The sequence below is a fragment of the Microcaecilia unicolor genome, chromosome 4 (genome assembly GCF_901765095.1).
Source record: "Microcaecilia unicolor chromosome 4, aMicUni1.1, whole genome shotgun sequence".
Taxonomy (NCBI): Eukaryota; Metazoa; Chordata; class Amphibia; order Gymnophiona; family Siphonopidae; genus Microcaecilia; species Microcaecilia unicolor.
Genome location: NC_044034.1, coordinates 93395275 through 93409615, shown reverse-complemented (window position 1 = coordinate 93409615; position 14341 = coordinate 93395275). Strand labels below are relative to the sequence as shown.

At 44.5% G+C, this 14341-nt stretch overlaps 1 protein-coding gene across 2 annotated transcripts in view; it reads left to right on the top strand.

The window, feature by feature from the left end:
* The window catches only part of FNDC3A (fibronectin type III domain containing 3A), a 379001-nt gene that overhangs the window by 46764 nt on the left and 317896 nt on the right, over positions 1–14341 (top strand). For both annotated transcript variants that reach the window (XM_030200475.1, XM_030200477.1), the window contains exon 3: positions 4433–4508. In XM_030200475.1, coding sequence (XP_030056335.1) covers positions 4433–4508 — 76 coding nt within the window. The remainder of the gene's footprint in view (positions 1–4432; positions 4509–14341) is intronic.

The following is a 14341-nucleotide window of genomic DNA, read 5'->3' as shown; positions in this document are numbered from 1 at the left end:
GAGGAGGCAAAAAAGGCATTGGGATAGTCTGAGTGTGAGAGGAGCCGCTCATGCACCCTGCGGAGATGTGTCTCCTGCAGCAGAACAACATGCGGTTTTATCTGTTGTAATTCTTTAAACAGTTTCTGCCTTTTTTGAGGCATGTTCAACCCCTTCACATTGTATGATATTATTTTGAGGTCTGCACACATTACAAGGATTCTAGGTCAAGGCTAAACAAATGGGTTCCACTCATTCCATGTATAGATGTTCCAATAAACCGGTGATGCTCCCTACCCTCCCCTCCCCCTCTTTGCCTTCTAAGTATCCCCCTACTCTCCCATATCCCCCCCAACCCCTCTTTTCTAACACCAACTCGGAAGCACATGGCCCCAGAGTGGGACAAGAGAAAGTGACACACCCTCATCCCCACAGCCAGCTCCCACGCCCCTCCCCGAATCACCCCTTAAATCGCCAAGGTCCCTTAATTTTCTGCCCAGTGCTGAATGCACTCATCTTCATAAGGGACCCCAGCTCGCCCCACTAATATTTAAGCTACCTCCCCCCTATATCCCCAGCAACATTACAACCGTGAACACAACATTCCCCACCCCACTTTTCCACCCTCATAACTTCCAGTAATAAGGGATCTGAATGTCCCTTTTGCTAAAGTAACATAACTCTTAAAACATAACATTACAGTTATTACTCCCTGCTGCTTTTCCAGCAATTGGCTCAGACAGAACCATCGTCCTTCCAGCCGCCTTGCAAAGTGCGGCCTCGTGTATGATAAAGCGATCAAGCTGCCACTGCAACAGTTCAGGTCTCCTCCATGGTGACTCTTCTTTTCGAATTGTTCCTTTTAGTAGTGGAAGGGACCCTCTGCCATTTTTGAAGTTTGGCCTTCGTGGCAGATGCTAAGTCCCCTGGAGGTTTGCTTGTTTTCACCATGCCCGCCGCATGCAGGGATGCCCATGCTTCAGAAAGTGATGTTACTCTTTTTTTGGTTCCCTGGAGAGTGTAATTCAGCGAGAAAGGGAAGCCCCATCTGTATGCAACGTGTTCTTTAGTTAGAATGTCCAGGGCCGGTTTCATGAGGCGTCTCTGCTGTAAAGTAAACTGCGAAAGGTCTTGAAACACAGAGATCTTTGCTCCACCATATTCCAGGTCAGTCTTTTTCCTGGCGCAGTTAAGCAGTTGTTCTTTCAATTCATACCGGTGGAATCGCGTGATAATGTCCCTTGCTCTGTTCTCCTGCCTCTGACCGAGGGATCTATGTGCTCTATCAATTTCTATCTTAGCCGTTGCAGCATCAGAGCCCAGCAGGGAGGCACACAGTGTTTGTATAATAAGCGGGACATCTTCTTTCTCACCTCCTTCGGGGACTCCACGGAACCTAAGATTGTTCCGACGTCCCCTGTTTTCTAGGTCATCGAGCTTATATGTAAGTTCTTTATTTTGTTGATCCAGAGTTTGAAGGTGGGCCTCATGCGAGAGCAGGGACTCAGAGTGCTCTTCCAACTTTGCCTCTGCCTCTTCAACTCTGTTACCCAGCTCGCGAAGGTCAGAGCTAAGTACCTCCATTTTGTCCAGGATCTCGTCCTTCGATTTTTTAATATCCTCCTGTATACCTGCAAGCATCTGGCGAAGTTCGCCTGAGATTCCTTTTTTAGCTGGCGGCTTCCGCGACTCTGACATCGACAGCGCGGAGTCTGAGTCCGACGGGGAGGCTCGCGCCATTGCCTCGTGGCGCTTAGCTGTTTTACTTGCCCCGCCGCCCGTCGATTTATCGGCCTCCTTAGGCCGCGCTGAAGTTGCTCTGCTCATGCTGTTGCCGATGAGGAGCGGTAAGGAACGCTGCAGATATTTTTAAATTGGCTGGGGAGTGCTTTTTAAAGCGTTTTTATAATTCAGGGAGCGGGAGCTCAGAAGCTAAGCTGCCATCAGTAGCGGTGACGTCACTTCCTCCACATTTTTCTTTTTTACCTTTAACACATGCTTCACTTCACCATTTAAGTTTTTTTCCTATTTGTCCTCGCCATATTTCCTGCTCTAATTCTATCATATTTTCGATTCTCCCAGCATATGTATGTCATTGTGGCACACTTTCTTTTCGGTCACAGTCCATGGCTCGCTTTTTATGTGGATCACCATATTTCTTTCATCACCTGTCTATAGTGCCACAAATTTGCCATATAGAACTTTCACATTCAAGGTTTTTCATACTACATTGCTACATCTTTCATATTACAATGCATAACTTTGTCTTTTTTCAGACCACAGCTTTGTAAAGGTTTGCTTCTGAAGATTCTGTTCATAAGGATTGTTTTAACATGTTTACCAAGGTCAGTTTTTAGATTACCTATAAAATGCATGCATATACCCATGCCTTTAGACACACATACACGCCCTATTTTTAAGACCGTTTATTTGTACATCCTTTGGTCTCTTTTTCACAACTTTTAAACAATGTTACATATTTACTTGTCTTCTTTTCATGGCAAACATTTTCTCAATTGACTGTTTTACTGTAGCCACCATTTTATTATTTTTTTAAATATTTCCTTTCATTTTTACGTTTCCTTATATTTAGATTTGTCACTAATTTTTGTGTACATTTTAAATGATTATTCTTGTAGCTTTTTATTTTAATTTGTTGAATTTATTTTATTGTATTATACATTTTTTATTACCATTTGTAATATATATGTAAAATACCTCATTTTATTTATAAGATGTTTATATGTGTGTTTTTGACTGTATTTGTGCAGACTCCTGAAAAAGGCACTTTCAGTGCTGAAACATGGTACTGTGTTTTGTCATCCCTCAATGAATATTTTATATCTACGTTGGATGCCTTTGCTCTGTTTTTGAAGAGCCTGATTCTGTTCCCACTCTTCTTCTGCTCCTGTGACTGTTCGTGGGACATTGTTGTTCTTTCCACCATTGTGGTTGTGTTTGCTCAGACTTCCAAACAAGCCATTGATGAAGGATCATGAAGCCAATGTTGTCAACATGCATGTGTTGACAAATAGAAAATCAGAAAGTTAATTCAAAGTAAAATCACATATAGCTTAATCTATTTACTTGTATTTATAAATCTTAATGAAATGCACTCAATTCCACGCAGGAATTAAGTCCATGTGGCTGAACTGTATTTAGAGCAAATACCCATTTTTGGCTTTAAGAATATTCACTAGTAGAGTTCAAATTAGCGTTATTTGAAGGATTCAACATGGACCTTGTTTCAGATATCAGCCTGCCTCGGGGTCTCTAAATCTCAAGAAACCCCCCCCCCCCCCCAAAAAAAAACCCAAGAGCAAACACGCGTAAAATCAACATAAAATATATGGATAATAACGTTTTTAAAAAACACAAAAGTGTGTGCGTTTGTTTTCCAGTAAAAAACCTTCATGTGTATTTTCCCCTAATCAGTTTTCAAATGGAATTATTCACTTTAAAAACTGATCCGAAGTTGTGGATAAAAAAAGTACCATTTTGTCTCTAATAATCGACCGGGCTATTATTAGAAATACTGGGTTTTCTGAAGTCTAGCGTGGGTTATTAATGGAGGCACCATTTCTCTCCTCCAGCCTTTCTCCCTACAATTACAACCATTTCTCTCCTTTCTCCCCCACCCCCGTGATGACCGAATCTCTCTTCTTACTTTATTTTGAGGTTATGGTGCTGTGCTGGTGCTGAGCCTTGAACATCTGCACGTGATCAAAGCCCTGAGTATCTGTGCATGCTCAAGGCCATGCACTGGCCCAGCACCAGAACCGTGAAAAAAAAAAAGGTAAGAAAGATTTGATCATCATGGGGGAGGATGTGGAGAATGGAGGAGAGCAATGCCAGTTATTGCAAATTCCAGGGGGTTGCTATAGGAGGAATCTAAATTTGTTTTTTTTTAAATCAAATTTACAGGGATTTTGATGCTGAAACAGTACAGTATTTGCAGACTTTATTCAGGTAAACTTTCTTTGAAAGTTGACTACGTTTGTTTACTGTTCTGAGGTTTGATAAACCTACAAAAATGGAGCAATGGGGAAACTATTGTAAATCAGTAAACTCAAAATCCGATTCTTCAAATTATCTAGGCAGTTTAAAAACAGAAAGAAAAGTCCTCGGTAGAAGCCAAAGTAGTTTTTCTTACGATCATCTACTTAGAAAGTTAAGAACATCAATGTAGGAGTTTTGTTGTGGTAATTTGGGGAATTGGGTTTTGGTTATTAAAAGTAAAATACTGTGGTATCACTTATTTTTTATGTTATTACTTTTTCATATATAGTTTTATGATAAATTTGAATCCCAGTTACTTTCCATTAGCTATATGTAAAAGAGGCTTTAATATGGATAGATTTACATAATCAGGAAATAATCCTTGCATGTTTGTATGATGGTTTAAATCGTCACTTTTAATTTATTTTTTTAAAATATATTATGCCTTTTTCAGGTTATTCTGGTACAAGTTAACCCAGGTGAAGCTTTTACAATAAGAAGAGAAGACGGCCAGTTTCAGTGCATTACAGGTAAGGTTCCATGATATCTTATTGCTTCCTTTTACAGCATGATTCTTTTTTTTTATCTGAGATATATTTTTTGAAATGCTGCTTTCTTTATAAGTTGAAATTTTTAGAAGTAAATTGTGTAAATCTCCCCAAAACTTCAGCTCCCGTTAGAAATATTCCGATAGCATCGTTGTAAGAGTAGTTCTGAAGTTCTACCTATAGCAGCCTTTGGGCAAAATATTTAGAACTTAAAGTGAACTTTTTATTTATTTATTTATTTATTTATTTTTTTGGGAGGGGGGGGGGGTTGGGGGGATATAGTGTAGCAGTGTACAGTACTTATTACCATTTTGTATAGTTTGTGACTTAAGATTTGTCGGATTATATTGCATAATTTTCTTAACCTTAGATTGGATAAATTATTGGGCATAGTTTGGAAATGTTTCCCTTAGTTTAGATGTGATTTCAGATATAGTTTGTTTCCAATCCAATGGAAGTAGGAAAATATATGTATTAACAAAAAAAAAGGGGGGGGGGGATCAAGAATGTCTCCATCCAGGGGCAAACAAACTCATGGTGCCTAGGAATTGCATGCTGGCGCCTGGGATTTTATACCTCCAAATTTTGTTTTTGTATAGCTGCCTCAAACAAAGTGTTTCTGGCTTTGCACAATGATTCAGCGCTCCATGAAGCATGTGCTGCATGGTATAGGAAGTTAAGAAAGTCTTGCAGGATTTGAAACTACGAGACTGGGCCAAACTTCCTATTCCACATGCTCAAGCTTCATAAAGAGCCGAATCGCGGTGAAGAATGGAAAAGGGGGCATAGTCACCAGTGGACCTGTACCTGTCCACCTTCATTCTGGCCCAAGTCAACAGCTGCAGGCCGAACTAGCAGAACAGGATTCCAGCCACTGTAAACAGTGGTTTTCTGCCAATGGCTGGTGGCACTCCCTCCCAACCTCCTCATTCAGTTGCTGCCACATCTCACATACAGCCACCTGAAGATCTTCAGTGACAATGTCATTATTAGAAGGAAGCATAGGAAACTGCAGTCTCGTCAGTATGCATGCGGCTGAGAGGTTCTGCACTGCTTCTGATATCACCGCTGCAGGTTTTTGGGTGATCCAGTGACAGCCATGGGTAAGGGTCTGATGGGGCTCCAGGAAAGGGGGCTGAAACAGAAAACAGGAAGCTTTGGAGAAGAACTTAACGGGGTGCGTGGGTGGGAGATAAGGACCCCGAGGAAAGATTCTAGACCACTTAGAAGAAGGGATGGGAGGGGAATAAGGGCACAGAGGAAGATAGGGAAATAAAGAGGAGATCATAGATGGCAGGGGGAGGGAGAAAAAGACTATAAAGAAGGGCATGAGGGAGAGAATGGTGGAAAATTCTGCACACGGGGTTGCTGGATAAAAGAAGAATTGGGGGGGAGGAGATTCTAGACACGGTGGAGTGGGACACAGAGGAGATGCTGAACATAAGGGAGAGAATGGGGGAGACTGTGGACACAGGGAAGGACAGGACACAGAGAGGGAATGATGCAAATTAGGGAACAGTGATGGAGGTTCAGGTCACAGGAAGGGACAGAAGACAAAGCATGATGGATATAAGGGAAGAAACAGGAGTAGATTCTGGACATAGGGAGGGACAGGATATAGAGGAGATGCTGGACATGAGGGAAGGAGTGAGGGAAATTCTGGACATGGATAAGGATAAGAGGCAGGGTCACAGAGGTGAGATGTTGGACTCAGGGAGGATAAGGACAGGGACACAGAAGGGAAATGGATAGTGAACATGGAGAAAGAAGAAATGTCAAATGGACGCGAGCTACTGGAAAAAGAATTAAGGTAAGACAGAGGAACACAGAAACTAGAGGGTGGGACAATGTGATGAGAAAAATAAAATGACCAGAAAACAAAGAATTTTTTTTTCTATTTACTGATTGGAATATGTCACTTTTGGAATGTACAGAGCTGGTGTTAGACATGGACAGGGCTCAAGGCCATGCTTGCTTCAGCCAGCCTTGGGGCCCTCTGTAGCCGGGGGGACCAGATCAATTACCCTGGTTGCAACTCTCCCCCCCCCCCCCCCCCCAACCTGTGCTGACCCTGATCTGCTATCTTTATAGCAGTACAAGGAGAAAATATTTTTGTTTTTCTGGTTTAGTCCTATATGTAGGAGTCTGTTTTTTGGGCAGTTTCAGCTGAATTTTTATCTACATATTTCTATTAGTTTATGGTCACTTAATTTGTATTTCATGAGGGTCAGTCTGTGTTCTCTGTGAGTGACCGAGGCCGGTCACTCTGTAGTAATCTGGATTGTTCAGTTTTGGTGGTGGCTAAGTACGTTTTATATGTGCTTTTGAATTTTGAGTCACCCACGTTCTGATGGTCCACAAGAACCTTTAAAAATATATTATAAAAGACCCTTCTTTTGGTTTTAAAATTAGTGATGACATCTCAGTTGAAACATTTTGTGTGTTGCATGCAGAATATTTCTACAACAGCAACCTAAATTAAGGATACATGCATAGGAAGTAATATATGCCATAAATTTGTTTCAACAATTTTTATTGATGATTCGACATTATAAACAAAACGGTTAATGTGAAGATTTTACAACTTGAAGAACACAATGTAATTGTGCAGGTACAACATTAACTTCCATCATCAACATTTTTATCCTTTTCACCCTCCCTCCCCTCCAACCCTAATCTTTTGAACCCAATTGTATTACAGTTTTATTATTATAATTCAACCATTTCACATTGATGATGATCATTTGGAACAGAGACCTTGTTATGCCGTCAATACAACAGTATCATTATCAGTCAAATACAGTTCTGTTAAGATCTCCATTGTCAACTTTTATTGCCCCTCCCCCCGTCTTGGTCATGATAGGATGGCCTCCAAGGGCTTGTACTCTGATAGCCCTCCAAGAGCAATCCCCCATGTGTTATTATGATGTCTATACGTTGGCCTGTGACATTACGGTCTCAAATAAATCTGAACAGCAGCCTCTTAATAGTTATTCTACTTCTTCTCCCCTCACTACCGGTTTTGTTTTGTATTCGACTCTGTGCCATCCGAGGTTGCGACACGCCCCGGCCTCTCTACTTCTGTTCGCTCTATCCTCCTACATTCCGTATTATTGTGCTCCCCAAGATATCGAGTTCAACACCAGACTGCGGGCTTTATGGGGAAGGGACTGAATATATCTATCCCAGGTTTGAAGAAATAGTTTTTTCCGTTTGAACGTTGAGCGTGCATATTGGAGTTCCAGTAACATTAACCCGTGGAGTCTATTCCTCCACTGCCAATATGATAGGGGCTGATCGCTGGTCCACACTCCCAACACTACTCATTTGCCCACCATCCCTGCCTTCCGTAGCATCAAATTGAAGTGTTTATCATGGACCCCAAAATCTTCAAATCGGTCCAAGAAGAATCCCGTGGGGGACAGATTCACTGACCTTCCCCTTAGTTGTTCCAAGTATTGGGCCACCTCCTTCCAAAATGCCTGAATGTGTGTACATTCCCAAAACGCATGAATGAATGAGTTGACCTCCCTCTTACGTTTGGTGCAAATTGGGGAGCTAATCCCTCCTAATTTAAAGAGACGTTCCAGTGTGAAATATGCTCTGTGTATGACCTTAAAATTACACTCCTGAAGCTCTGCACTAATCGACCCCGATAGCATGTGTGTGATCATTTTACCCAAGTCTGTGGAAGTTGCTGGGAGGCCCAAATCTCGACTCCACCGTTGTTTATCTCTTTTCCTGGGTTCTGTTGTAAATTATCTAATGCCAACTTCAATGTTGATATATATGCCATGAATTTAAACAGATGAAACTATAAAGATCTGAAGAAAAATATTTAAAAAATTAAGGACCAAAAATGTAGTTCACCTCAGTTTACAGCTAATGTAATGCAAACGGTATCATCTCTTCTGCTAAGTCATTATACATGTTAGCAAAATAATCATAAACATCCTACTATATAAATGATGAGTGACCGACGTCACAGGTCTCTCCCCAGGTTGTTACCAACCACCCCTGCCCCGCCGACGTCGCTACCGCTTCCAAGTTCCCCCCTGAAGTCGCTGCCGGCCCCCTCCACCCGGGCCAGGCCCTCTCCATTGAACTCACAGCGCCTGACCTCCGAAAGCGCAGCAGGCAGCACCAGATCGCCTCCGTTCACCCTTCCTTCCTTCCCTGTGTCCCGCCCTCGACGAAGTTACGTCACACGAGGGCAGGACACAGGGAGGGAAGGAAAGGCGACCTCGGGGGGGGGGGGGGGGGGGTGGAGGGGCCCGGGCCTGGCCCAGGCCCAGTCTCTCGGCGGCCCTGGGTGGAGATATAGGTGTGTGTGGAGGAAGGGCTGAAGCTGCTCCTGCAACGTTCCAATGTCTCTCATAGATTAACCATCTCCTGACGTCAGGCAAGCAGGCTTCTACTGCGGGAGAGTGACGTCAGCAGATGGTTACGATCGCAGGTAGCCTCATTGGAACGTTGCAGGAGCAAATTATTATATTAGATTTATTTATTTATTTTATTTATTTGTAGCATTTGTATCCCACATTTTCCCACCTATTTGCAGGCTCAATGTGGCTTACATTTGTCGTTGTGGCGATTGCCATTTCCGGTCTACAGAGTTGCACATGGTCAATGACGTCAGATCGTCATCTTAAAGCACCCTGAGAAAGCACTAAAATTAAAGGGCTAGTGTAGTGCAAAAATAAATAATTTAAATATAAAATCTTTAGGTGTATCATGCAGATTTCAACATACTGTGATATCATAATTGATGTGCAGTTTAAAAAATAAGACAGTAAAGAAATAATAAAATACAGTTCTCCCAAGAAAAATCCCTTATTTTAAATAGGACAGGATTTAATTTGTATGTGTTGAGTAACCAAAACCCTTTAAATATAAAAAAACATAAAACTAATATACAGATACCGTGAAAAAAAATGAGGGCATAACATATGAATACTGATGGCCTGAAATTGTAATGCATAATCATTAGCTCAAAATTCTTTTATAGGAGCACAGAAAAATCTACTTCCGCATTCAGTCCTACAGGTGAGATAGTATCTAGTTCAAAGATAAATCTTTGCTCATGTTTCAGTAGAATGTCATCAAAGTTCCCTCCACACCAGTATAACCTAACTGTCTTCAAGCCCAGGAACTTGCGATCAGAGAAGTTGTATGAAAAATCAGTACAATGTTGCACTAATGGAGCTCATATATTGCTCTGTTGTTCATCCTAATCTTTAGTTTTCTAAGAGTTTTTTTTTCTACATAGATCAGATCACATGGGCAAATAGTGATGTAAACTACTCCTGCTGTGTTAGTCTGAGGTGTGTTTCAGTGGGTAAACCTTTTGTGTGCCTGAATGAACAAACAAACTTAGTGGTGGATAAAGATGATGGATAAATTGAACAGGATCTACAAGGATGGTAACATGTGTGGGGGCTACTACTGACTCGTCTGTGGAAAGGGCAGAGGGAGCTATAATTTCCTTAATATTAATTCATTGCTATTTCTTTTACTGGCACTTTACTTAACTTTTTTTTAAAAACTTGTATGTTTGAGATCACGTGATGCAGTGAGAGGAGGCAGACGTGAGTTTTGCCTCTGCTCGAGGATCCCATCCTTCATCCTTTGAAATCGCTGCAGAAAGACCCTAATTAGCCCGCCCTTTTGCTTGGAAAGAGCACTGGTGGAGCATATGGACAGATATCTAACGCCAAAAAGCAGAATGGCTGCAAAAACAACGAAAAAAGGGTCGGATCGTAACAAGTCTGCTGATGACAAAATGGTGGACCTGGTGCAGGCCCCGCAGCTCTCCTGTACCGAGGCGGCGATATCAGAACTTACTAACGCGGTGGTACTCGCTTTAGAGCCGCGACTGGAACGCTTGTCGGAGCAGCTGACCGGGATTTCGCAAATTACAACTGACCTGGCCCGTAGGACGGGTGAGCTCGAGTGCCGTGTGTCCGATCTTGAAGATGGTGGTCAGGAGAGCAGCGTGGAGCTCACGAGACTCCGGGAGCTGGTGACATCGCAGCAAAACAAGTTAGAAGATCTAGAAAACCGGGCTCGTAGGGACAATCTTCGCTTTTTAGGCATCCCGGAGTCTATGCCGGAGAAGTCTTTGCGTAGAGTCCTGGAGCGGTGGCTGACCCAGATGATAGTGACCGCGGAAGAGACGGACCCGGTGAGACTAGAGCGCGTGCATCGCCTGGGGAACACTCGTGCTGGTGATCGTCGGCCCAGAACAGTTATTGCGAAGTTCCTTAACTCGGCACAGAAAGATGCTTTTTTACAATACTTTCGTCAACACAAAGAGGAAGTTTGCTACGAGGGAGCGGCAGTTCGGGTATACCAGGACTACTCGGCAGCCCTGGCGGCGAAACGCCGCCAGTATTCAGAGGTCTGTGCCCGCTTGGTAGAGAGGCGTTATAAATTCCAGGTTCGCTATCCAGCGGTGCTGAGAATTTGTGACAACGGTCAGTGGCGCTCCTATGAGACACCGGGGAGCGCGATGGCTTGGCTGAACGGAGCCCCTGAGCAGCAAGAGGCAGGAGAGTGACCAGGACAGTGATTGGCATCTGAAGTTGGTGGAAACCGGCACCTGGTAACTGTTGGTAATGGGACCAAGCAAATATCTGGACAATATTGTGAGTGAGCCTGTCAGAGAGCCCCTGGTAACAGAGGCCTCGCTGGGTATGAATGGGTTGGGGATTGGGGAAGAGGGACGAATGTGTGAGAATCGGGGAAGTGTAAGGACAAGAGTAGAAGTACGGTTTGTGAATGAAAGGGGGTTTTTAGACTGCGAGGGGAGTGGAAGGAGCCACAGTTAAGGAGTTGTTGCCACGTGTGTGTGTATGATAACGGGAATGATGGGGGTTGGGTGGTACACATGAGGTGTGTGTGTGGTATAGAGAACAGAGGATGGGGCTTCTGATTTAAGGGTATGGCAATTGGGGAGAATTCATCATGAGTGAGGAGGGGATTCCTCTTGGTATCATTGCGTGATCACAGACAGGCTTCTCTGTGGAAGCATGGAGAAGAATGGTTGTGAGAGTTGGAGAGAAGGGGGAGGGAGGTGGGAGGGGGATTAGGAGGGGGGGTGGGACCTGGGGGTTTCCATGGTGTCTGACATGGGTTGGAGTGTGGTATTACGTGCTGCTGAGAGGAAGGGAAGCACTTTAACAGAAAGCTGTGGGGTTGGGTGCTCGGGGGTGAAGGCTGGGCGCCCAGGGGTCCTTAGTCCTTTGAGTGTGTGGACTTTTGTTCGGGCGAGGTTGAGAGATCCTGGCTAAGTTTCCAGTACCTAGATTGATATCCTGGAACGTGTGTGGCATAACTTCGCCTATTAAACGTACAAAAATCTTAGCCACTCTTCAGCGTCACAATGTCTCCTTAGCCTGCTTACAAGAAACTAAGCTATCAGATATAGAACATTTAAAGTTAAAACAACGTTGGGTGGGGGACTGCTATTTTGCGTCTGCAAGGGGCAAGAAGGGGGGAGTGGCGGTGTTGGTGCACAAGAATTTGCACTGTTGCACCCAGGTGGTAGCACGTGATGCAAATGGACGTTATATTCTATTGAGAATGAATGTTATGGGTCAGGAATTTTACCTTTTGAATGTTTATGGACCTAATGTATATGACCATGCGTTCTTCCAACACCTGGTACGATTAGGGATCCAGCACGCATCGGCTCCCTGGGTTGTGGCGGGAGATTTCAACCAGGTGCTGGACACACACCAGGATCGTTCAAATCCGACCCAGGGTAAGGCATTGGGAGGAGGAAAGGGCTTACCATACCTATGTCAGGCTCTAAATTTGGTAGATCCCTGGCGGTTGTGCAACCCTAGTGCGCATGACTACACGCATCTGTCTCGTGCGCATGGCATGTGGTCCAGATTGGACTATATTCTGGTGTCAGCCCCCCTGTTTTCGCAGGTGGTGCGTTCGGAGATTGGCACTTTAGAGGTTTCGGATCACACACTAATTTGGGTGGACGTGGATCTGGGTGAAGCGAGACTGCGACAGAGGTTATGGAAGTTCCCGTCCTACTTAGTGGAAGATGAAAATTTCAAGGAATATTTGCAGAAGCGGTGGTCCTTATTTGCGGAGGCGAATGCAGATCATACTTCGGACGCACGACTTTATTGGGAAACCGCCAAGGCTGTCCTGCGTGGGGACATCATATCCTACATGTGTGCGCGATCCCGGCGGCTCTCGCAGGGACTCATTCGCTTGGAGCGGATATATCAGGAGGCCAAGAAAGTGTACTTGGCAGCCCCATCGGCGCACAATCGGGAACGGATGTTATCAACTCTAGCTGCCTTAAATGCACTGATTCACGAACGAACTAAAAAACACCTTTTCTACCGCTCTTTCAGATTCCATCGGTTTGGGAACAAGCCGGGAAGGTTAATGGCGAGGCTCGTTAAAACCTGGGGGGGTAACCGTTTTATCTCATCTTTAGTAGCGCCAGACGGTCAGCGAGTAACCCAAGCCTCGAAGATAGCGCAGTTATTCTATGATTACTATGCGGCTTTGTATGCGACGCCAGGAGAGCAGGAGGGTCCTTCAATCAGGGAATATTTAGAGACTGTCATTGCTCAGCTAAATGCCCCTTTGAGGGGGGCAGAGGTCCAGCGGGTGGTCAAGACACTGAAAAAGGGTACGGCACCGGGACCGGATGGTTATGCATCTGAGTTTTATCAAAGCATGCTTCCACAGATTGCGGCCCCACTGTTGGAGTTCTTCGAAGCTTCCCTGTTTCAGGGGTCCTTCCCCAGCTATTCGAATGATGCGGTGATTACTTTGATACCCAAGCCGGGTAAGCCTGTAGACCTTCCGGGCTCCTATAGGCCGATTTCTTTAATAAACGTAGATCTGAAGATATTGGCCAGAGTGCTAGCGGATCGTCTAGCACCACATATACCATCGCTGATAGGAGAGGGGCAGGTGGGTTTTGTCCGGGGCCGCCACTCTACCCTAAATGTGAGGAAGATATGTCTTGCCATTGCCCGGAGTCAGGTGATTGACGAGTCGTTGCTTTTGGTGAGCCTGGACGCGGAGAAGGCATTCGACAGGGTGCGTTGGGACTATCTGTTCTCGGTATTAGATTTTGTCGGGATACAGGGTTGGATCCGACAGGTTATTGAGACGCTTTATGAACAGCCTCACGCGTCTTTAGTGGTGAATGGAGTGCGTACACCCTCCTTTACTGTGTCTTGTGGTACACGGCAGGGATGTCCCCTATCCCCTTTATTGTTTTTGTTATATTTGGAGCCATTATTGCGCTCTATCCAAGGAAATACGGATATCTCTGGCGTTGCGTTTTCGTCATCCTCAATGAAAACCTTAGCTTTTGCTGAAGATATCTTAGTGACCCTGACGAGACCACAGCAGTCGATACCTGCTCTTTTGGGAGAAATAGACGAGTTTAGCTACTATTCAGGTTTTACCCTTAATTTACAAAAATCGGTAGCGTTTCCAATTCAGGAGCATATACGAGAGCAGTGGGAGGGGGAGTTTCCCTTGTCCTGGACCTCGGGTCCATTGAAATACCTGGGGGTGTGGATCCCGGCGGATCTGACTAAGCTCTATGAATTGAATGTGGAACCCTGCGGGAGTGCACGAGGGCGGCTTTGCAGGTGTGGCAGTCCTTGCCACTGTCCGGTTTGGGTAGAGTGGCATTATTCAATATGATATTGGTGCCCAAATGGACCTATACTCTGCAAATGTTGCCGATACTGCTTAGTCGGAAGGATGAGAGGTTGGTGACTCGGTGGGTCACACGTTGCATTTGGCAAGGGAAACTGTCG